Genomic DNA, 24,120 nt, shown 5'->3' with positions numbered 1-24,120 from the left:
AATTTCGACCGTCTTATATCAATTAATTTCTCTGTTTTCAGCAAGATCTCAAATGCGCAGTTTGGCTTTGGCACGTGCTGCTCGCTTGGAAAAGCTGAATCGTCGCTCAGCTGCTAATGGTAAGGGATCTTGATAGACATACATACATAACTGTAATCAATTTTTCCTCCAGAAGTCCAAATGGATGAGCCAGGACCTCAACGAAATGATGACGTCGTTGTCATTGCGCCAATCAATCAGGCAAATCATGGTGGAGCTGTCAGAGGAGTTGCTGAGGAGGTCCAAGCTCAAAATCAAGAAACTATTGCAGGTATTTTTGTATTTATTTTATTGTAGAATGGGCATTCCATATATACTACACCAGAAATAGGGCATCACCGGAAAAATTAAAATTGTGATAGAAAAGTTCAACAACATAGAGAGTTGTACCAGACCACCAGAGGTTGTGAGTTTATCTGGATTTACGTGAACCGTCAAATTCTAATTTGAGATACTAGTTTTACCCTAGTAATTAAATTTCAGCTCGTGACACAACACAACTAAATGATGTTAAACGTGAGGAGCAGCAAGAGGTTGTTTATAATCCAAACAATGATGATGGCGGTTAGTTTTTTGAGTTTATTTTTATTGATTTGCGAACAACGGCCGACACGAATTAAAGGCGCATGAAATAGGTTTTCAATTTTTCAAATGCAAGACCAACCCGAACAAATTGCATGCAACTCAATCCGGCCGGTGTTTGCAAAACAATAATAGTGGTCACCAGAGCTGTGCGGAAGTAAAATTTTTGAAAACGGAAGAAGGAAGAAGGAAGTAAATTTTTGAGAAAGGAAGTCGGAAGAAGGAAGAAGGAAGTTGGGTTCCGACCCGAAAGTCGGAAGCTAATTTTGAAAATGGCAAATTTGAGGAAATTTTTTTCTAGTCATCTTTGAAAACGAATTTTGGCGTTGTTTTCATACAAAGTTCCATCAAAAACCACCAAAATTCCGTCGAAATTCTGTCGAAAATTACAAAAATGTTGTTAATTTTTTACAAGGAAGTCGGAAGTGGCAAAGAGGGAAGTAAAATTTTTGAAAAGGAAGGAGGAAGAAGTAGAAAGGAAGTGAAAAAAGGCCCGGAAGAAGGAAGAAGGAAGTCGAAGGAAGGAATTCCGCACAGCTCTGGTGGTCACCATTAAACCTATAATAAAACGACCCCTCTATTTAAGCGGCACTCTGAGAGAGGGTTTGAAGAATATAAAACGTACTTCTATTTTAAGTTTTACGGTAGCTTGACAGCCAAAAGACGTGGAAAACTATTTTAAAAAATTTCAAATTTTGAAAAGTGCCTCCTGTATCAAGAAACAAACAAAATTTCCCCAAACATTTCTAAGAAGTTTTCGAAAAAAAAAGCTATAATTCTCCATTTCAGTGGAACAACCAGCTGCTGGCAATCAAGTCATATTGCAACCACCGGAACAGAATGCTGGAATTGAGCAGAACGTAAAGAATGAAGATGAGGAGTCGGATCCGAGAGACACAATGCCTGGCAGAATCCAAACGACACCCGAGAACATCATCACATTCAATGTACCATTTGAAATAAGCCAAACGCACATCATGAAAATTCAAAATCTGTCAGATCGGCGCATGGCATTCAAAATGATGTCTAATTGCCCAGATCGCCTTGAATTTAATCCTCTTTTTGGAACTGTGAAGCAAGGAGAGTTCACCTATGTCACGATTAAAACAAAGCCATTTCAATTCCATCACAACTTTGGTGATCGTATTTTTGTCACGTGGATAAATGCTCCTTGTAATAAAGATATTAGAGAGGATTGGTTTATGGAAAGAGGAACGAGAAGTCAGAAGATTATGGTTGTTGAGTATCTTTCGTAAATGATTGCTGGAATTCAAAATTATTGTTGTTGTTTTTATTTCAGCCCTTAAAAAAATGTTTTTATTTCAGCCCTTCATTCGTTTGACCTTTTCATTAAGTCTCTCGTCTCTGTTTCCCCAATTCGAACTCAATTATGTCCCCGCCCATCTACTAAGAATTGTATTTGCCCTTCCCGATTCCCCACTCAACTCATCTCATAATTTCACACTCCGATCACTTATTGATCTTATGCTCCCTCACATTCCCATCAAATCGGCCCAATATTTACTATGTAACAAAAGATTTCTTTAAGATAAATATTTTGCGGACTGGAGGTCTTCGATAACAGAGCAATATAGAGACAGTCTAAACTAGGAAAAAGCGTGTGTGACCTATATCATTCGAAAGCTGATACTATGCCATGAACGCATATCGTTCTGAAAATCTGCGTCGACCCATATACGGATGATCCCAGATTCTGCCACTTTCTTGGTCATTTCTGTAATTTTTCGCTACTTTTGACCTAGAGTCCTCAGCCCACAGATGCATAGGGAAATTTTCAACTAAATATTCTTTCATGACAGAGTCACAGCTCTCGTTTGATGTTGGTCAGGTAAGAAAAGAAAACACCACTGTGACTCCGCACACTTCTCTAGTGAAAAATGTGAATAGGCGCTTACGGACACAATTTTTTCACAAACAAATTTTTGCCAACTTTCGAAATTTTCATAAAAAATAGTCAGAAATCCTATGAACGTTCAATCGAAATTTGAAAACATAGTCGAATATTCGTTTTTTTTAACTTCAAAATTTCTAGTTTTGAACTGACTAGGGAAGGTCATGGACTCAGTCTGGAGTTATGGGACGTGACCTATACCATTGGAAAGCTGAAAAAACGCTGATTCCACATATATATTCAGTTTTGCCCTCGAGGCCTGGTTTTTGAGAAAAACAAGGTCAAAGTTAGAAAAAAGACAAATTATGGCCTTTTTAGCAATTTTCGCAATAAAAGACCATAATTTGTCATTTTTTTCTAACTTTGACCTTGTTTTTCTCAAAAACCAGGCCTCGAGGGCAAAAACTGAATATATATTTGGAATCAGCGTTTTCTCAGCTTTCCAGTGATATAGGTCACATCCCATAACTTCAGCCCGAGTCCATGACCTTCCCTAGTGAGAGGTCCGTCGCAAGTATGCCCAACTCCCCCTACCCCTTGTCATGATTATACTCATTTGAAAACAGACAACTTCCTAAATTCAAAAAATGCTCATTGAATTTTTCAAGTACGACAAAATTCTTACAACTAAACTCTCAAAGATACCGGCGAAATGACACATTTCTATCTCTCATTCTTTGGCCCCTTCGAGACGGCTTCTCCTATGACTCACATTTCTTGTCGGAAGCTGGACACGCCTACTGAGAGAAAACAAACATTGAGAATGAAACTTTCGAAAACTATTTCTCATTCATTCTTTCCTTTGAACGGCCGATTGCTGTTCTACCCCTTTTTTGAATGTTCCCTTCTGGAAATTCTTGATTTTTATTGAGTTCTAATGCTTTTATTTTTATTTCTGACTGAAATTTTAGTGAGGTGAGTTAAAATTTCATTTAGAAAGCCGTTTTAGGAAAAATGTAATTAACTAAATATTTGGCGATTTTACATAGAAACTTTGTACCAGAGGAATCGGACTTCTGTTTTTTTTGAACTAGCACGTTATAAGTGTAGCAAAACTATTTTCTCTAGAAACCTGAAGTTTCAGAGCTGTTTTATCGTTTTCGAATAACTTCCAATTCTTTGAAAAAAAAATGCAAGTCAAAAATTTCCAGAGGTATTTGCATAAGTACGTCTTAATAAAGAATTATAGATCCTTCCACTTAGCATGTCCGAGGAGACAGGGACCACAATGTATTTTTACAATGTTTATTCTTCAGACACATACTCTGTGGAGTACAGAGTTCCAAATGGGGCAGCCGATCCTCTGGAGAGCGAGATGGGGCCGTTCCTTGGACAGTGCACCAGCGAGTTGAGTGGAAAGATGGAGAGATTCGTCACCACGGGTGCCAAGTCTTACGCATACAAGGAGACGTTGGAAAACGGAGACAGCAAGGTAACATCAATTTTTATCGACTTGTAACGAATATATATTTTGCAGATCAAAGTCAAATCCAAAAGAATCTCCCTCAACTCGGAAGCTTCCAAGAAGGTCACAATGGAGCAGATGGAGGAAATGGTTGAAGAAGTGTTGGCAGGCATATCACGCTCCACCATCAAAGTCCCACAGCAGCAGGTTCGAAGAGACCGGAACCACGATGTATATTTCAAGGAAGTATCAAAGAAGTTTCGGTTCACATTCGACAAGCGACGGGTACTACCGGACGGGTCCACGCTACCATATGGATATTGTAATTAAATCTGTGATATATTTAAATTATGCTTTTCTCAATAAATTATACACACAATCGTGCAGGTACAAGGAGAGGTTGGAAAACGGAGACAGCAAGGTAACATCAATATTTATCGACTTGTAACGAATATATATTTTGCAGAACAAAGTCAAATCAAAAGGGGTCTCGCCCAACTCGGAGACGGCCAAGAAGGTGACGATGGAGCAAATTTAGGGAATGGTTGAAGAAGTACTGACGGATGTCGCACGATCCACAGTAGAAGTCCTACAACATCAGGTCAGAAAGAACCGGAGCCACGATGTTTTCTTCAAGGAACTATTGAAAAAGTTCCGGTTTACCTTCGACAAACGTCGGGTGCTGCAAGACGGGTCAAAACTGCCATTTGAATATTGTGATGAATTATGTGATATTTTCGTTTCTCAATTAATTATGCTATAAATTTCCACTCATCCTCAATTATCGAACTCTCTCATATGTATTCTTTCTAGCAACCAAAATGTGTGCTCTAATAGCACTCAAACCAAAAACGAAGAGGATATCGAAGACATCGACGTGTTGAATCCAGAGGGTTTTGAACGCGAACACACCGATGAAATGAAAGAAACCATTGAAAGGGAAATCAAAAGAAAAAGAGATCGTTCGCCGTCTTCTTTCGAGTCAGAAAGAAAAAGACGCTCTTCAAGTTCCAGCAACAACCGAGCCCAAGATGTCTAGGAAGTCGTTGAAGACGAGGAAGTCCAGGAAGTCCAAGAAGTCCAGGAAGTGCCGGAAGTTCAGGAACGACCAATGGAGCACCATCAACAGAACTGACGAGCGGAATCGGAAGAGGAAAGGTGACGACGCCACTTTGAAGCTCGGGAGGCAGAAGGTCGACGCTATCACCGCAATAACCGCCATCACGTGGTGCGGATCGTTCTCCCACCGAGAGTGAACCAAAGAAACTGCCCAACACTCTGTGCGTTCTGCAAAGGCAGACACCGACCAAACGAATGCGGAAACAGAATCTCCATACACTGGGGAGATTCACTTTAATGTGTCACCTTAAATATTTACATTTTATACCCAGACAACTTCCTGAATTCCAAAAAAAAAACTCTCTGGAATGTTTAAACTTGATTTTTTTTAAATTTTATCAGAACTGAACCCTAAAAGATTCCGATCAACCGACACATTCTTGTCTCTCTCATTCCCTCTTCTTCTTTCTCATTCATTCTCTCATTTGAGCGGCCGATTGCTGTTCTACCCCATTTTATTTTGAATGTTCCCTTCTGGAAATTCTTGATTTTTTTTTAGTTCTAATGCTTTTATTTTTATTTTTGACTGGAATTTCAATGAGGTGGGTTACAATTTTATGTATATGAAGACGTTTTCTGATAGAAAAATATGACAGGTAGTAAGCAAAATATGTAGTGTTTGGCGATTTTATATTGAAATTTTGTACTAGAGAAATCGTGCTTCAGTTGTTTTTTAAATTAGCACGTTAGAATTGTAGCAAAACTATTTTTTCTAGAAAACATGAAATTTCACAGCTGTTTAATCGTTTTCGAATCAAAATTCCTCCCCCAACTCTTCAATAATACCCCGTTGGTATGGGGGGTTGATTTTTTGAGTCCAAAATTTGAAGTTTTTAGTCTATAAAACTATGGAAATTGAATTTTTAAACCCAAAAGTGAGCTTGGAAGCTCCGCCCGTTTTTGAGATAAATGAAATAGCTGAAAATCATATTTTTATGAAAATCGATTTTGCGTCAATATTCCGTTTTTATCACAACATTTGCAGTACAACGTTCCCAAAGAACATCGCGTCGGCACCTCCGATATGGCAGTCGTAAAGATCAAACCGACACCTGATTGTATAAATGTTTGGAATTGGAAGCTTCAACATCCGACGGTCATGAAAAGAACCAGATAGTATGAAGAGATATCAGCGAGTTTTTGACATTACATTATTCAACTCACGCGTGGATAATTCATCGAAGAAAAGAAAAGGCCAAAATAGCACGCTGAACTGCTGCCCGATCTTCCGCGCATAGTCGTATGGAGGTATGAAATCGGTACGTGATTCCATAATCTGCTCTGATACCTGCCAGGTGCACAAGGTAGTGGCCAAAGAGAAGATGAGACGATGTCTCTCTTCTGTCCTCTTTGCCTGCTCGGCAACTTCATCAGATATGTTTAATTATTTTTGACATTTTAAAGTACTGCCCTCTGTAATTCTAAAACATCTGTAATTCTAAAACAAATATAATTTTTCCGGTCAATGTCAGTGAAACTGAGCTATTTCACTATTTTATCACATTGGCTGGAGTCATGTCACCTAAGAATTAAAAAATTTACCTATATATTGCCATTTTCACAATTTCCCTTTTTTCAAAGTTTTGGAGAGGAAAAATAAAAAGTGTTTTTACTGGAACACACTTTATTAGACAGAAATTTCATAAATCGAAGCTATCAGTTCTATAAAATGTGAATATGCTAGTAATATTTCCAGAAATTATTTTGTGTATTTATGAAACTGAAAAGTTTTTCCCAGGACCTGGTGATGGATAAAGCCGGTGTGATTACACCACATCCTACACCAACAAGAATGCAGCACCTCACGAATGTAGGCACAAATACTGTCAGTGATGGCAATGTCAAGGCGGATCATTTCTGCGCCATGATACCGTGTCCAAAGAATGAAAGTAAGCCGACTCGGCTCAGCGGGTACTACAACATGAGGTTTGATAAAATTATTCTTTTGACTCATTAAATGTACAATTTTCAGAGTTTTGTCAGAATTTGCAACGTGTTCTCCAGAAGGGCGACTGAAGATCATGTGTGTCACACCGGAAAATCAAGGACTGGATGTAGCCCGAGCTCCCAGTTCATAAAATGCAGGAATTACAACTCGAGCGGTATCGAAGACAAACCAGTCGACCTCCGGTGCCCCGTCCGACCCGGGAACTACCATGCAGTGTGCCAACTCGTATATGACTACGAACGGCAGGAAGTCTTTCAAGGCGCACTTTCGGGATGAAGACAGTTGCAGAAAAGGCTGCAACTTAAATTTTCCGATCCAAGAATTTGAAGGCGATCCACACATGAACAAACGATTCGGAGTTTGCTGTAGCAAAGGCAATATGGGTAATAGTGATCTAGAGGTAAAACCAAACGAATTGATTTAGTTTTGTGAGTTGAACCCGATTCGGGTCTCTTTTTAGTATAATTTCTTCATTATTGTACTTTATCCTTTCATCCTAAACTCCTAAACACCGAACATCCTTATCGTCATCGAAAAGGAATTTAATAACAAAGAAAATCTCTTATCTATCGAAAACAACTATATCAAATCGAATCATACTTTTATTAAGTTCTTTCCTTCCCCGCTTGTCTGTACCGCCCCTTTTACCAGAGACGCTTGCGCCCTCATTCATTCTTATGTAACAGAAGCTTTGCTTCTTTTCTTTTCTTACTTTTTCCCTTTATATTCTATACCTTTGCACCCTTATTGATATTATTCATTGTTAACTCTTTAGTGTTATCTTATTTCTTATATTTATCTCTCTTAAATAAATAATTTAATTACACAAGTTCGAGGTACCACACAAACCACATCACTCAATCCAAAATCTCCATTCACTGGGGAGATTTACTTTATGAGTATTAGTTTTGAGTTTCCCTTATTCTATTGTTAATACTGTTTTATTGTCTAATAAATTACTGTTGAAAAAGCTGTCCCTACCACCATCGAATTTCAAGATAAATTCGTTTTTTAATCGACGTTTTCAATCTTTTAGTTGTATTTTTTGAAAATTCTTGTCGGAACTTCTTCCACTAAACAATCACTTCTACCTAAACAGCAGTTTAAGGGTGTTACGTAACAAATAGTGTTTTCTTGCGGATTTGGTGTACCCTGACCATTTATTGAGTTATTCAACGAGAAAATATAAGGAAAATTCTTTTATGAAAAGTTCAGGCAAACAAGGACATTAAAAAACAAACAATTGAAGAAAGAACAAGTATGCAAAAACAGATCAATGCCAAACATAAAGAGATATTTTGAACTTCTGAACGTTCATCATAAACCACAGCAAGATTGAATTAGTTTTCCATTTCTTTCACTTCTACCACACAATGTGGATACCAGACATACATTTCCAACTTACTACAAATGCCCAAACTCCGGAAAGTCAATGTCGCTTTTGTCCCATCACATCTATAGAAGTCATATCCTCCTGTGACTGTTTCGATTACTCCGTGGGAGGATTTGAACCATCTTGTATGTTCAGCAGGCATTTCCATGCACTTGATTCCTTTTAAAATATCGGATTTGTTGGAAACTTCTAGTGTGAAAAAAAACTCTATGCTGAGCTTTTCCATTCGGGGATTAGACCCTTTGATCCAATGTTTGAGAAATCTATTGAGTTGTTTTCCCGTCCAGTCTATATTATTGATTTCTATTGTTTTACTATTTATGATCAGTAGATCATCCAACTCCATTCTATTTGGTGAGTAAAGTAATGGTTCAATAACAAGTTCATCATAATTTTGAATTAACACTGGATAAGGATCCTGCAGGAGATTAAAAATATCATTTTCAAACGACAGGCGTCTCGTAGGGAAATGTTTCAAAATAGATTTCACATACGACTGATTTTTACAGTAGACACGGAGTTCGTCGTAGCTACAGAAAAGGGTTTTCAGCTCTTCGAAATCAAAACGGGATGCATTCTCATCGAATTGAAGGCAATACAACTTGGAAAAATGGAAAACCGCATTGAAATGAGTGATCCATCTCTTAATGCAGCCTCCTTTCCCAATCCATTTTTTGAGTGGTCTGCTAGTAGAAATTCTCAATTCCATTTTATCCGGTAATGCCAAAGAATCATTTGCTTGATTTTCTCGTTTTTTATCCATTGTGAACCTCAATTCCACGCGTGTTCCGTCAAAATTCATGACTAAACTAATGTGATTGGATATGACAGCGAATGAATACCTATATTTCAAGTTCATCAACTTCACGGCTCGTTTTGCTCTGTTAGAAAGTAATGATATACTGATGCTGAAATTAATTCATATGTTTTTAAGACAACGAACAGAATGAAAACTCACAATTCTCCATAGTCCATCGACTTGAGCACGTGGAGAATCGCTTCGAGGGGAAGGTTGAAGAGAGGGAAAGAAGACGTCATGACTGCAGAACGGATGAGGAGAAATGAATGAGAAGGAAGACGGTGATGAGGTGGTGTGCTGCTGTAGAATGCGCGGTTTTTCTGAAATCAATAAATAGAGAGTCTAGACAAACAAGAATAACATATGACTCTGTGAAATGACTCTATGAAATTAGGAGAGTAGATTGACTAGAGTGTGAAAGAAGACGATGGAGTACGCATCGACTGACAGAAGGTCTAAACTGGTGGAAGTGGGAAACTGGGGGAGGTTACTGTCTTGGAGAGAGGCAATTGGATGTGGAAGGCTTGTGACACTTTGGAAAGGACTAAACGAAAGATGATTGCGGTGGGACCAATAGTAGTGCGCATGCTCTTAATAAGTTTAGCTTATCGTCAATTGAAATCAGTATCGAGCGGAAAACAATTTACGAAATGACGAAAAGCGGAAAGGGGGGGGGGGCGGAGAGCTAAATCCCGCTGAACTCTGATTGCAATTGATGTAATACGTGTTTTAAAGAAACAACATGCCAACTTTATTCATATACATACATAAAACTTTAAGAAATGAGGTTGTCGGATGAAAATATCATTGAGGAAAAAGAGACGACGTTAACCGAGATTTCATCTTTCGAGCGCACCTGCCTACTATTTCTTGTAACAAAATTACAAATAAAAACAGGCTCTAATTCATTACCAAACAGAAAAAGAGTGTAGAAAACCAATCGGCCAATAATTTCAGGGTTGTTACGTAAGAGACAGTGTTTTCTCAGGGATTTGATTTAACCGGGCCGTGCGTTGAGTTATTCAGAGATATAATAGAGACAAATTTTATTAATGAATAGTCCAGCTGAACAAACACATAAAAAACAAAAAATTAAACAAAGAACAAGCATGCGAAAACAAATCAGTGCCAACATGAAGAGAAATTCTGAAACCAGTTCCGTCGTATGACCAAATAGTCATCCATAGCAAGATTGAATTAGTTTTCCATTTCTTCCACCTCTCCCACACAATGTGGATACCAGACGTACATTTCCACCATGTGAGTGGTATATGCCGGGATAGTCAATGTCGCTTTGGTCCCATCACATCTATAGAAGTCATGTCCTCCTCTAACTGCTTCGAATCCCTTGCAGGATTTGAACCATCTCGTATGCTCAGCAGGCATTTCCACGTATTTGATTCCTTTCAAAATTTCAAATAGGTTAGTAACTTTAAGTGAGAAAAAATGAATGGCAAGTCTTTCCATACGGGGATTAGACCCTTTTATCCAATGTTTCAGTAATCTGTTGACTTTTTTTACCGTCCAGTTCATATTATAGATTTCTATTGTTTTACTGTTTATGATTAGTAGATCATCGAACTGCAAGGTATTTGGTGACTCCATGTCTGGATCAATCACAAGTTTGTCATAATTTTGAATTAATACTGGATATGGGTTCTCCAGGTGGTTAAAAACATCATTATCAAAGAACAGTCGTCTTGTTGGGAAATGTTTCAAAATTGATTTCAAGTCAGATTCATTATCACTTGAGATACGAAGTACATCGTAGCTGCAGAACATGATTTGCAGCTCTTTGATATCAAAACGGGATGTATTCTCACCGAATTGCAGACAATTCAACTCGGAAAAATGGAAAACTGCATTGAGATGATTGAACCATTTCTTAATGCAAACTTCGATCATACTCAATTCTATTTTTACTAATCTATTAATATATATTTCCAATTCCATTTTTTTCGTTAATGACAAAGAACCACTCGTTTGTTCTTCCGAGACGTTATCCGCTGTGAACCTCAATTCCACGCCTGCTTCGTCAAAGTACATGAATAACCTAATGGGATTGGATATGAAAGCGAATGCCTTTCTACAATACAAATTCATTGATTCCACAGATTGCTTTGCTCTTTTGGAAAGTAATGAAATAGCGATGCTGAAATTAAGTCATATGTTTTTTTGACAACAAACAGAATGAAAACTCACAATTCCCCATAGTCCATAGATTTGAGTACGTGGAGAATCGCTTCGAAAGGGAGGTTGAAGAGAAGGAAAGAAGACGTCATGACAACAGAAGGAATGATGGGGATGAAGAGAAGGAAGACAGTGATGAAGCGGTGTGCTGCTGTAGAATGCGCGCGGTCTTACTGAAATCAATAAATAGAGGGTCTAGACAAACAAAAATAACATATGACTCTGTGAAATGACTCTGTGAAATTAGGCAAGCAGATTATGGCTGACTAGGGTGTGAAAGAGGACGATGGAGTACGCATCGACTTACAGAAGGTCAAAACTAGTGGAAAGTGGGAAACAGGGGAAGGTTACTGTCTTGGAGAAACACAATTGACTTGCTATGGAGTGACGGAAATCGGGAGTAAAACTCCTTATCCGGAAGTCGGAAGTCGGAAGTAAAATTTTTTAAACGGAAGTCGGAAGTGAAAAAAAGCCCGGGGACTCGGACGTCGGAATTCCGGGCAACTCTGGTTTTTACGTGAGAGATAGTGTTTTCTTGCGGATTTGGTTTAACACGGGCCGTGCGTTAAGTTATTGAGTTCTGAGATATAATAGAGATAAATTTTATTTATAAAAAGTCCAGCTGAACAAACACATAAAAAACAAAAATCAAGATTATGAAAGAGAGTAATGATGAATCCAGTTCCGCCATATGGACGAATTGTCAGCGTTGCTTTACTTCCATCTTTTCCATAGAAATTATATCCACCTGTGACTTTGGAACGTTCAGCGTGAACCACAGCAAGATTGAATTAGTCTTCCATTTCTTCCGCCTTTCCCACACGATGTGGATACCAGACGTACACTTCCACCATATTGATGCCATACTTCCCGAGAACTATTGTAGCTTTTGTCCCATCACGTCTATAGAAGTCAAATCCTCCTTTGACAGCTTCGACTTTTTCATCGTAGGACTTGAACCATCTCGTATGATCAGCAGGCACTTCCTTGCCCTTAATCCCTTTGAAAATATTACATTTGTTGAGAAGTTCTGGTGAGAAAAACTCAATGCGAAGCATTTCCATTCGGGGATTAGACCCTTTCACCCAATGTTTGAGAAATCTGTTGACTTCTTTCTCCGCCCAGTTTAAACTATAGAAATTTATTGATTTACTATTTATGGTCAGTAAATCATCCAACTCCAAGGTATTTGGTGAATCTAATTCTGGCGATATCCCAAGTTCATCATAATTTTGAATTAACAGTTGATACGGATTCTCCAGTCTCTTAAAAACATCATTATCAAACACCAGTCGTCTAGACGAGAAATGTTGCAACATTGATTTCACATCCCATCCATTATCACTAAAGATATAGAGTGTATCGTAGATATGGAACATGGTCCGCAGCTCGTTGATATCAAAACGGGACACATTCTCATTCAATTGAAGGCAATATAACTTGGAAAAATGGAAAATTGCTTTGAGATGATTGAACCATTTCTTGAGGCTGAGTCCATTCACACTCAATTCTACCTCCTTTACTGGTGTATTGTTATAAATTTTCGATTCCACTTCCACTTTTTTCGGCAATGACAAAAAATCATTTGTTCGATTCTTTCGAACTTCATCCATTGTGAACCTCAAATCCACGTGTGCTTTGTAAAAAGTCATAGATAACCTAATCGGATTGGATATGACAGCAGATGACATTCTACAATGCAAGTTCGTTGATTCCACGGCTCGCTTTGCTCTTTCGGAAAGTAATGAGATACTGATGCTGAAATTAATTAATATGTTTTAGGAGATTTAGCCAAATGAAAACTTACAATTCTCCATAATCCATTGATTTGAGCACGTGGAGAATCCCTTCGGAAGGGAGGTTGAGGAGAGGGAAAAAAGACGTCATGACTGCAGAAGAGATGATGGGAATCAATGAGAAGGACGACGGTGATGAGGCGGTGTGCTGCTGTAGAATGCGCGCGTTCTCTCTGAAATCAATAAATAGAGGGTCTAGACAAAGAATGACCCTGTGAAATAACTCTGTGAAATTAGGCAAGCAGATTATGACTGACTAGAGTGTAAAGGAGGACGATGGACTGCACATCGACTGAACCAGTGGGAACTGGGCAGTGCAAAGCGTAAGATCCGCAACGAAAAGATTTGAATTTTCCGAGTCGCGTTGCGTGCGCGTAGCGGTTTTTATTGAAAGATACGACAAATAAACGTAGAACTTAAAATGGACACTCTGCCAAGTCTTTTCTGGCACCGTGCCAACCGTTGAGCGTCGCAACGGTTTTTAACGGTTTTTTATCGAAAACTATCCGAAAACCACCAAAAAAAACCATACTTGCAAATCGGGCCGAAACGGGACGACACGGGCCGGTGCGTAACTCGCTTCAAACCGAGTTTTATTAGCTGAAAAATATACGAAAATGTAGATCTCGACGAGTTCTATATCCGTGACCTACTCCGAGCCGGATTTCTATTCGTTAATATGTCGCGGGCCGGGCTAGAATGGCTTTTTTGGCCATTTTCGCGTTTTCTTGGCACTTTTTCCCGGCCCGCGGCAACATAACGAAGAGCCATTCGGCCCGTAGTAGGGCACAGGCATAGAACTCGTCGAGATCTACATTTTCGTATATTTTTCAGCTCATAAAACTCGGTTTGAAGCGAGTTACGCGAAACGGGAACGTGTCGGCCCAATTTGCAGGTATGGAAAAAACCGAAAAAAATTTCGCACAGCCCATCTGCAAAATCCATGACTTCAGTCTTCCTTCAAGAATCTTTATTTACCAACAAAGTCAACATTTACAATAGAAAAGTATTACTGTGAAAAAAATAAAGTTTGGCCAAGGATTTTCAAAAAAAAATTTCGCGCCCAAAACACTTTAGTTCACAAATGCACTAAAGTGTTTTGGGCGCGAAATTTTTTTTTGAAAATCCTTGGCCAAACTTTGTTTTTTTCACAGTATTAAGAGCAATTAATTAAAAAATCATAAGAATAGTCACTGCCACACAAACATCTGGACCGGCACACTCGTCTCCGTGTAACTGATAATAAGTGTCGCCATCTTCCCATCTTTTCTCTTGATATCAACTCCTCCCTCAACAAAATAAGACTCCGGTGGCACATCATTGATATTGAATATCTTCTCCCTTGACGCAGGTGCTTCCGTGTACTCAATCCCTCTCAACAGACACTTTTCATCACTTCCGACTCCTCGTTTGCTATGAGTGAATAGGCACTCCAGTCTAGGGTTCGACCCTTTAATCCAGTGTTTTAGAAACATGTTCATCTCTTTCTCAGTGAAAGACTCATAGAAAAACGTGCAGTTGATGCTGTTTATCATGAGCAACTCATCCAATCCCAATGTAGTCGAGTGGAAAAAGTCTAGGCAGGTGTAGTTTCTCATTAGAATCTGATGACAGTCAGTTTCCTTCCCCTCGTATAGAAATCGTCCAGCATTGTAAAGATTCTCTACATTTTTGAAAGTCTCTATAAACTCCCTGGTGTAAATGTCTCTATCTTCGAGGCTACAAATTAAAGTGGTGACTTTGTCGAAATTCTTGTATAGCGAGTTTATATCATATCGATTACTGCTCAGTTGCAGCTCCATGATTCTCGAGGTGTGAAAGATATATAGGAAATGATCAACCCAATCTTTCATCTCGTATTCTTTTTTATAGATTTTAAGTCTGCCATCTGGAATCGATAGCTCTGTGAATCCGGGTGGCTCCAGCTCCACGCGTGGCTCCTGATTTTCACCCCGGTTGGCAAAGAAATCCAAATCGATTTTTTGATATTTGTAGGCTATCCAGATGCTTATCTTGTTCCCGATATGCACCTTGAAACTGTCAGCTTTGAAGTTGAGTGACCTCACAAGTTCCCGGGTTTTGGGAGAGTAGAGGGAGAAGGTGATTCTAAAATATTTTGATTGAAATTTCATAATTCGGGTGTAAATTAGCACGGCAAGCTTCTTAAAACCGCGCTTCACCCGAAACCGAAGAAAACTGTGTGCGAAATTGAGAGACTCAGAGAAAAATATACATTTTTTCAATGGAAATTCGGTGGAGCGCAGTTGTAAAAACTGTGCCGAGCTAATAAGTAACTTACAACTTTGGCCAATCGAATTTTTGTATAACTTTTCGGATAATCGAATCGGGTAGCTGGAGAAGGAGAGAATAGAGTATGTTCATGACGATAGAATGGAGGGATGAGTGACGGACTGGGGAATTAGGAGGTCTTGTGTACTGCCACGTCACACTATATGTAGACGATCGATTAGATGAAATGGTGACTTGGGGTGATGAGGCCCGCTGTGATGGACGGTACACACAGATTTGTATCTTTAGCGGTTGGCAATGTTGTCAGAAATGCCGTGGGGCAATTATATATTGATTCAATCCACAGCCGGCCGTACACAGACCAGAGTTGCATGGAAATGAAAATTTCTTATCCGGAAGTCGGAAGTTGGAAGTCGGAATTCCATGCAACTCTGCCACAGACCTTGCCTCTTGGTGATTTTGAACCAATTTGGAGGTGCTGGTGGCCATGTATTTGCATGGTTGCCCAATTTTCGTGTCATTCGGTTCTGACGAGAGCTCGAAAGAATGATAAGCCACCCGCTGCCAACCTTAGGATCATTGTGTTTCGATTTTGAAACCTGAACCTTGCTTCAGCCACACCCAGTGACCAATTTCCCCTAAATAAAGGAGCTTTGTCTGAATATATTCAATTATCTCGGTTCCTACAGCTCTGTGGATGAATTGGATACCAGATTCAAAACCAGCTCAAAATTTTCAACTTGTACTTGAGTGTCCGTGTTAAGTGTTCTGGAAGTAGACCTTTTTGAATTCCATTTGCTGAACATTTCCCCGGATCGGGCCCGGATCGCATGTATAGAACCTGAGAAATCCTTTCCTATCGTTGTTTCCCAGAAGACTCTGCCCTAAACCCGTCTCGGATAATATACTTGTCACCCTAATCTAGATAAATCACACTTGGGGACACCTCTCTAGGTAAATACATCATCGCATCTACGGCTGGCAATCCCCCTGCTCATTCATTCGTCATGAAACTTACTTAGTTACTTAGTTACTTAGTCGATCCGTTCTTCGCTCAGTTGGTGTGGGCGCGGATCACAGCTATCCATTTTTTCCGATCTTTGGCGATTGTGCTCCAAGGTTCGATCAATTGAGTTCCTTGTCGCACTGAGATTTCTTTCTTCAGGGAGTCGGCCCATCGCATTGGTGGTCTTCCTACTGGCCTTTTCTCATTTCTGGGTATCCATTCTTGAAGCAGCGTTGTCCACCGATTATCGTTTCTTCTCATCACGTGGCCAGCCCAACTTAACTTTCGTTTCGTTATGAAGACAAGAGGGTCTTTCACTTGGGACATTTTCCTTATATCTTCTCGGTGGAGGTTTTTCTCTCGTTGTTCCGTGAGGGTAATTCCGACGAGTTTACGTTCCAGTGCGGCATGTGTTATTCTTACTCTTTCGGATAGAGCTTTAGTGAAAGTCCATGTTTCTGATCCATATGTCAGTGCGGGGAGAACAATGGAGTCGAAAAGTTGCGCTCGGATTTTCGGACACGTCAGGGCATCTGTTGTGTTTTTTATACTGTTGAGTGCAGCCCATGCCGATCGTCGTCTTCTGTGAATTTCTGGCTCTAGATCGTTTTTTGTATTGAGCAGTCTCCCCAAGTATACGTATTCCTCCACATCTTCAATTGCTGACATGGTGTTGTTTTTTCTGACATGTATTTGGTGACTTGACGCAAATTTGTTCCGCAGCACTTTTGTTTTATTCGCGTTTATTTCTAGACCGACTGTTTCACAACTGTTTACCAGCTCTTGTAGCATTTTTTCCGCTATTTGTGGAGTTTTCGAGATGAGAATGATATCGTCGGCGAATCGTAGGTGAGTTAGGTTTCTGCCGTTAATTCTGATACCAGGGGAGTTGTCGTAGTCCTCTTTGTCTTCTTTTAGATGTGGCCATGACATTCGACGGAAGGCCGATTCGAGACAGGCAGAGAAAAGGTTTGGTGAAATGGGGTCACCTTGTCTGACACCTCTGGTAATGGGAATATTGACTGGGTTATAGAAAGGTGTGATTGTGGTGGAGCAATCGTTGTAACACTCTTTTAGGAGTTTTATGTATCCAGAGTCTATCCCTTGAGTCTTCAGGCTTTCCCATAGAGCAGTGGGTTCGATCGTGTCGAATGCCTTTTTGAAGTCGATAAATACCATTGTGATTGGTATTTGGTATTCTCGACCTACTTCCAGCAGTCGTTGCACTGAATGGATGTGGTCAATCGTCGAGAAGGATCTTCTAAATCCTGCTTGTTCGACCGGTTGTGCTTCTTCCAGTGACTTCCGGATTCTATTCAGAATACATTTCGTGAAGATTTTATAAAGTACAGGAAGCAGGCAGATCGGACGATAATTTTCTAGATTTTCTTTGTCTCCTTTTTTGAATATTAGAGTTGTTTTTGACGATTTCCACTTTGTTGGAACTTTTTCTTCTTGAAGGTACCGTGAGAATTTGTTCGCTAGAAGTTTGTGAACGGAGGAGTGACAACTTTTCAGGAAGTCTGCTGATAGCTTGTCTTCTCCCGCTGCTTTACCGTTTTGGAATGAGTTCAGGGAGTGTTGGATTTCTTCTGGAAGGAATGGAGGTAGTGCTTTTGTTTGTTGAGGAATGATGGTTGTCGCTTTTGACTGTTTGGTTGCAAACAGGTTTGAGTAGAAGCGTCTGACTTCGATTTCCATTTTCTCTCTTGAAGTGAGCTTTTCTCCTGTCTCTCCTGATAACAGACATGGAATGTATGATTGATATTCATTGATGTCTCTTGCGACCTTTCTCAGACTCTTTCTCTGGTTTGCTGCATTTAGAAGTCTATCCTTCGCGAAGTTTTCATGGTCTCTCTTTACCGCTTGTCGGCACTCTTTAGACAGGGTCTTGAAGTTGGGGTCTGATCTGTCTGTGAATCTCCTTTTCGACAGTAGCAGTCGCGTACTGTCCTTCAGTCTATTTCTAGAGTGATTGGTTGGAATAGTCACTGCAGCGTCTTGCGCTTTCTTTAGAACATGTACAAGAGTGTCGTACTCTTTATCGATATCTTGATCTTCGCAAGAGTCAAGATTTTCTGTTGCGAGTAACGCTGCAGTCGGGTCTAGGACTCTTCTAGGCGGCTTCCTTCTTTTCACTTGTTCGAACTTGGCTTGTTTTGCGTTTATGTGGACATTTGCTCGAAGCATACGGTGATCGCTGCCGTTTGTGAATGAAGGAACAACTGAGACGTCGGTGATGTATTTTCCGTTGGCAAGGATGTGGTCCAACTCGTGCCTGTGTTGTTTGTCGGGACTGATGTAGGTCCATCGTCGATGAGTCGGCTTTATGAACTGCGAATTCATGTGGAATACTCTATTGACCTCGCAGAACGTGGCAAGTCTCTCTCCACTGTCGTTTCTGTTTTCCATGGAGTGTGGGCCAATGAATACTTCGTTTCCTTTCCTTTCACCGATTCTGGCATTAAAGTCTCCTATGACCATTTTATATCTGCTCTTGCATGACTTGTACACGTCTTCTAGATTTTCATAGAAATTCGAGTGGTCTTCTTCTTCGTAATCGGCGGTGGGTGCATAGCCTTGAATGATAGTGTACTGATTCTTGTTCACTTGTAGTGTAAGATATCCGATACGATGATTTACTATCTTTATCTCTTTTATTTTTGGCATAAGGGATTTATTAATTATAAATCCTACACCGCCAGATACAGAAGAGTCGTTGCGTTTTCCAAGTATTACGCCGGTTCCGTCCCGATTTGTCATATGCACTTCTTCGGATCTTTTTGTTTCTGAGAGACCAATAATGTCGTATTTAATGCGATTTGTCTCTTCGAGTAGTTCTGCAAGTCTGTTGTCTGTGGCGACAGACCTGCAGTTAAAAGTGCATATTCTTAGATCGGTTTTTCTGGTTTTTGGCCGGGTTAACTTTGTCCTTTTTAAGTGGTAGACATCCATAACCCCGGGATTAGTTCGCCTCTCTCGACGTGCTACTGAATCTACCGTAACAGTTGCAGAGGCCGAGTGCGGAGGACTGAGGCAGGTTTTGGTGCTGTTTTGAGCGGTTTGGGTGTCTCTAGTTACTTTATTATGGTCTGCTAAACCAATGCTAAAGCCGCCCGGTCACAGAGAGTATTCGACGCTACCTCTGACCTGCGTGAGACGTTGTACTTCTTGGCCAGATGTTTCACTCCCGGCGTGACGAATTCGCCGGGTTTGTAGAAGTGTAACATCTGTTGATCTTCTTCGCCGCGAAGAGGCTCAGTACAGAAGATGTTTTATTTTCTCCTTCTATGTCTACCTGATTTTATTATTCTGATGATTTTACAAAGATTCAGTTTACTGAAGTTGTAAGTTTTTTTAAACACTTACAGGGGTGCGCGACCCAAGGTCGCCTAAACGCGCTCCGTCGCTCAGCGGTTGGCACGGTGCCAAAAACAGACTTGGCTGAGTGCCAAGTTCAAGTTTAGCATATGTTTGTCGTATCTTTCGATGAAAAACGCGACGCACACGCAACTCAAAGAAAATTCAAAACTTCTCGTTGTGGACCTTACGTCTCGCAGCCATCTGAACACATTAATCAATTTTAAAGGCGTATTGTGGTCAGTTATGATATTTTTATACCATAACGTATGCATTTCGGCGAGTTCATTTTCATACTTCAAGAATTTTAATTTGCTGCTCAATCTGCAAAACGCTTGCGCCGGAAAGTTTGGTCGGTGAAATGACCGAAGAAAACTAGGCGCTAGAAGTTGGAAGGTATTTTCGATTATTTTTATTGTATTCTTCTATAAATTTTATATAAAACAAAAAAATGTTGATAGAAAAACACTAAAAACTATCGAAAATAACGCCTGAAATAGCAGAATACTGAAAAAACTAACGGGAAGTTTGATCAGCGAGAATGCTCTAGAAATTTCACTTCGGTAAAGAAGGTTTTATCTGTATGCTGCTTTTTCTAGGGTTATTTTCTATAGTTTTAGTGTTTTTCTATCAATATCTGCCGTATTCTATCGAATTTATTGAAGAAATACAACAAAAATTATCGAAAATACCAAATTTAAAAAAAAAATTAAAAATCAACGCGGCCGAAGTAGAATTTCTAGGCCACGGCCTTCTCAACGACCAAACTTTCCGGCCCTCGCTTTCAGCGCGTTGTGCACCGAATTAATAAATTCTTGAAGTATAGAAATGAACTCGCCGAAATGGATACATTATGATATGAAAATATAATAACCTTTAAATACCCGATTCCTTTACAGACTGGAATTCTCATTGATCTCCAGCAGAGCCAGACAACTCGTTAGATCGCTTAACTTCACATCTGAACCGATTGAAGTATACATTGGGGACTACGAAATCAGCATTATGATTTATGGGAATCAGTGGGAGATGAGGTTTTCATTCTATAAGAGACAATACAATAGTAATAATCAGATAAAAAGAAAATTGTCTCCACCAAGATTTGCTGACGTCATAATCAACAATAAGAGGTACAAACTACACAAAGAGGAGTTCGAAATGAAGGATTGGCTAGATCATTTACTATCAGTGTTCAATTGTTCAAAAATCAAGAAATGTAAATTAGCAACCAACCAATATGATATAAGCTCTCTGGAAAAAACATTTGATGGAGTAGACACTGTTGCTCTTGACTTTTTTGAGTTCTCTGCTGAGGATGTTAAAGGAATTTGGAATGCATTCAAAACTTGTGAAACTCTAGATATCAATCGATTTGTGTACAAGGGGAATGAAGAGAAGATTCAAAAAATCTTGATGAGAAACTATACGACTTTGAGGTTTTTCGAAAATACTACACTGTCATTGGATGATTTGTTGACGATTAATAGTTCTCACGCAATGTTTTTCCCGGCTTCTTTTACGGAAAAAGTGTTGAATCGATTCCTGAAACATTGGATCAAAGGATCGAACCCTCGATTAGAAAGTGCTGATTTTGTATGTTACTTGGAACACAATTTTGAATTAAATCTATTATTGAAAGGAATAGATCATAAGGTAGAAGTGATAAACCATTTGATATTCGATGATGATGAGGATGAGGATGAAATGGAACCAGACACTGAACACGTCAGAATTGAAATTAAAAGATGGGATGGTACAGTTGCGACATTGGCAATTGAATCAGTCAGGAAGTTTGCATCAATTTGGATGACTGTTCGATAATTTGAAAAATGGAATTACCTATTCTTAAAAACCTTTGATTGTATTAATTATAAACGTATCATCTGTATTTTCAATAAATTATTTCTAATTGAAACAGTTTATCAGTAATTAGTAACAGTTTCGATCCTTACTCGATCCGTGGCTAATCTGGTTTGAACAGCATCTGAAAATAGAGAAATTGTTTTAAATTATTTCGGGATTGAGATTTTTCAAAATATGCGAATTAGAGTTACAGGAAGCAGGAGATGTGAAACAAAAAATCCTTCCTACCCCGATAGCACCAATAACCTCTATTGCCCATTCACCAATGGCTAACTGCTCGCTCACAGTTCGGCCAGGGGACGCGGAGTGGGTCTCGTTGCTATTACCGTACTTTTATAATCATTCATGGGTAAAGTACTGTAGAGAACCGCCGTAAATCGAAATTCGGCAACGACACTCCCACCTCGTCCCGGGGCCGAACTTTGAGTAGATAAAATATCGATAAAAGCACAAACGTACATAGGTTTTTGACTATTTTTATAAACTTTTCGAAAAAATTCAAAATATTTTGTGAAAAAGTTGTGCAATTTTTTTGAATCCGGTTGCTATTATGGAAGGCAATCCCTTTTCTTCTAATGAGCTGTCGTTTACCTCAACCCGATAACAGATGGCCGACGGTCCTTGTATTCCAAAAAGACCAATTATCGCATGCGCCTTTCCTCTTTCTTCACCATCCACCTTTACCCATTTTTCCATTTAGTCTTCTTCTCTATGAAGGATGAGATCGTATCCCATTTTCCTTTATTCCGTCTACCGGACAGGGCTCAAAAGAATGTTCTTAGTAATATGGAGACTATGGAGCTGTAAGTTGATTTTTTAAGTCAAAAATTTTGAGTGGACTCTGCTGCTCTAAACTTGAAGACATGAGCTGGAAAATATACCAAAATGTCTTGGGGAGTTCTATGTCACTGACCTACTCTGTGACAAATATCGTACTGAAACGGAAATGCGGCAGGGGATTGTGGACGGATCTTGAACTGCAAGCGGCGCGGGCACACTTCCAGCTGATTTTTTAACGGGCAACATTGAATTTCAGGATAAATTCGTAGGTTAATCGATGTTTTTACACGTTTTTTGTGGTATATTTGTATATTTTTGATGTTTAATCGATTAAAAAGTTTAAAAATCGGGTGGAACTTTATCTGTGCCGCTTGCAGTTTAAACTCCGCCCACGATCCTCTGCCGCACTTGTTTTTCAATTCAGTTGAAGTTTTGCACTAAAAATGAAGTAATCTTGATTTTCATAACTCCTCTACACAGGTAAAGCGCGATAGGCGAGCGGTAAGTTAACTGCCGACCGCTGGCAGGCGAAGGGGGAACAACGCACACGTCTGTGGGCGGCCTACCAGTAAGCTACCAGCGCTCCATTTTTCAATTTTTGGGCAGCGGTTCCCCTCTATTCTGGGTCTTATTTTAGAATATTCCCTATAAATATTACTCAATTCTAGCACACTTTCCTGCTTTTTTCGCTCCTTGGGTCCTTTTGTAATATCTGAAATAACCTGAAACTTCCATTCCTTCGTTCTCTCTTCCCTTTATCCAGCCATTCAGTCACCTTCTCCTTTCTCGTTTATTTCTTATGTTTTTCACCATGTTGTCAATACTCCAGAAACTCAAATTTCTCAGAATGTGTTACTAATAAAAGCGAATACACCGAAAAAAGTTAAGAGTCACTGTTTTTGTTCTAAATTGCTCTATTAATACACAAAATGAGGTATTTTAGTGATCAAAGTATTTCTTTAATGATTTTGGCTTTTCCTGAACGTGAACTACGGCAGAATTAACAAGATTTCAATGGAAAATTTGCACCTTCAACTCTTTCTTGACTTGAAAATGATAATCGTGACTGAAGTGCCAGTTTTCGACCCAAATTGAGAATTTTGAGACAAACGTTTGAAATTGTATGCGACAACTGATAAATTTAATCACTTTAACATAAGAAAACAATTAGAGATTTGGCTAAATTCTTATAAAATGAAAGATTTAACGCATTTTTAGAGTTGTTTCAGTAATTTTTTTTCGAAAAAGGCAGATTTCGAGCGAAAAGTCAGAGTTTTCGACTAAATTAAAATCAACCAAACATGTCATTTTCACCTGACTTCAGGAATGATAAAAAATAGTTGAAATTCGTCAAAGGTTTTTGTTAGCAGTCAGAAATTAACATCGAAAATTATGCACTATACGGTTTTGTCAATCGCTCGTCTCTGGTTATTTTTAATTCTTCGAAAACTAACTTACCTCACTTACCGATCCACCTGAAAAATGATTAAGCTTCCGATTAGAACTAAAAATAACCAGATTAGTAGAATCGCAGTTCCCAGTTTTACATTTTCTCAATTTTTGCTACTGTCGAAAAAATAAAGTTTCGACAAGGATTTCAAAAAAAAAAATTTCGCGGACTGGAACAAGCAAGCGCATAAAGTTCTGGGCGGAGCTTAAATCTGCAAGCGGCGCGGTT

At 39.3% G+C, this 24,120-nt stretch overlaps 7 protein-coding genes across 7 annotated transcripts; 4 read left to right on the top strand and 3 right to left on the bottom strand.

The window, feature by feature from the left end:
- Positions 1 to 52: 52 nt before the first annotated feature.
- On the top strand, positions 53 to 1,877 carry GCK72_008496 (uncharacterized protein; the record flags this gene model as incomplete). The annotated part of the gene is made up of 4 exons (XM_003098871.2): positions 53 to 119; positions 173 to 310; positions 523 to 603; positions 1,411 to 1,877. The coding sequence occupies 4 exons, from the start codon at positions 53 to 55 to the stop codon at positions 1,875 to 1,877; spliced, it is 753 nt and encodes a 250-aa protein (XP_003098919.2).
- Positions 1,878 to 3,737: 1,860 nt separating this feature from the next.
- On the top strand, positions 3,738 to 4,268 carry GCK72_008495 (uncharacterized protein; the record flags this gene model as incomplete). Its single annotated transcript, XM_053726856.1, has 2 exons — positions 3,738 to 3,965; positions 4,011 to 4,268. The coding sequence occupies 2 exons, from the start codon at positions 3,738 to 3,740 to the stop codon at positions 4,266 to 4,268; spliced, it is 486 nt and encodes a 161-aa protein (XP_053586433.1).
- Positions 4,269 to 6,804: 2,536 nt separating this feature from the next.
- On the top strand, positions 6,805 to 7,135 carry GCK72_008494 (uncharacterized protein; the record flags this gene model as incomplete). Its single annotated transcript, XM_003098946.2, has 2 exons — positions 6,805 to 6,983; positions 7,030 to 7,135. The coding sequence occupies 2 exons, from the start codon at positions 6,805 to 6,807 to the stop codon at positions 7,133 to 7,135; spliced, it is 285 nt and encodes a 94-aa protein (XP_003098994.2).
- A 1,210-nt stretch (positions 7,136 to 8,345) lies between these two features.
- GCK72_008493 (uncharacterized protein) lies at positions 8,346 to 9,436 on the bottom strand (the record flags this gene model as incomplete). The annotated part of the gene is made up of 2 exons (XM_003098904.2): positions 8,346 to 9,306; positions 9,357 to 9,436. 2 exons carry the CDS (start codon positions 9,434 to 9,436, stop codon positions 8,346 to 8,348), a joined length of 1,041 nt encoding a protein of 346 aa, XP_003098952.2.
- A 958-nt stretch (positions 9,437 to 10,394) lies between these two features.
- On the bottom strand, positions 10,395 to 11,479 carry GCK72_008492 (uncharacterized protein; the record flags this gene model as incomplete). Its single annotated transcript, XM_003098898.2, has 2 exons — positions 10,395 to 11,349; positions 11,400 to 11,479. The coding sequence occupies 2 exons, from the start codon at positions 11,477 to 11,479 to the stop codon at positions 10,395 to 10,397; spliced, it is 1,035 nt and encodes a 344-aa protein (XP_003098946.2).
- A 699-nt stretch (positions 11,480 to 12,178) lies between these two features.
- On the bottom strand, positions 12,179 to 16,013 carry GCK72_008491 (uncharacterized protein; the record flags this gene model as incomplete). Its single annotated transcript, XM_053726855.1, has 4 exons — positions 12,179 to 13,145; positions 13,195 to 13,356; positions 14,390 to 15,289; positions 16,003 to 16,013. 4 exons carry the CDS (start codon positions 16,011 to 16,013, stop codon positions 12,179 to 12,181), a joined length of 2,040 nt encoding a protein of 679 aa, XP_053586432.1.
- A 3,696-nt stretch (positions 16,014 to 19,709) lies between these two features.
- On the top strand, positions 19,710 to 21,620 carry GCK72_008490 (uncharacterized protein; the record flags this gene model as incomplete). The annotated part of the gene is made up of 2 exons (XM_053726854.1): positions 19,710 to 19,786; positions 20,699 to 21,620. 2 exons carry the CDS (start codon positions 19,710 to 19,712, stop codon positions 21,618 to 21,620), a joined length of 999 nt encoding a protein of 332 aa, XP_053586431.1.
- Between the last annotated feature and the right edge of the window lie 2,500 nt (positions 21,621 to 24,120).

This window comes from Caenorhabditis remanei, chromosome III (genome assembly GCF_010183535.1).
Source record: "Caenorhabditis remanei strain PX506 chromosome III, whole genome shotgun sequence".
Classification (NCBI taxonomy): Eukaryota; Metazoa; Nematoda; class Chromadorea; order Rhabditida; family Rhabditidae; genus Caenorhabditis; species Caenorhabditis remanei.
Note: the sequence above shows the minus strand (reverse complement) of the source record. Positions and strands in the feature narration are given on the sequence as shown.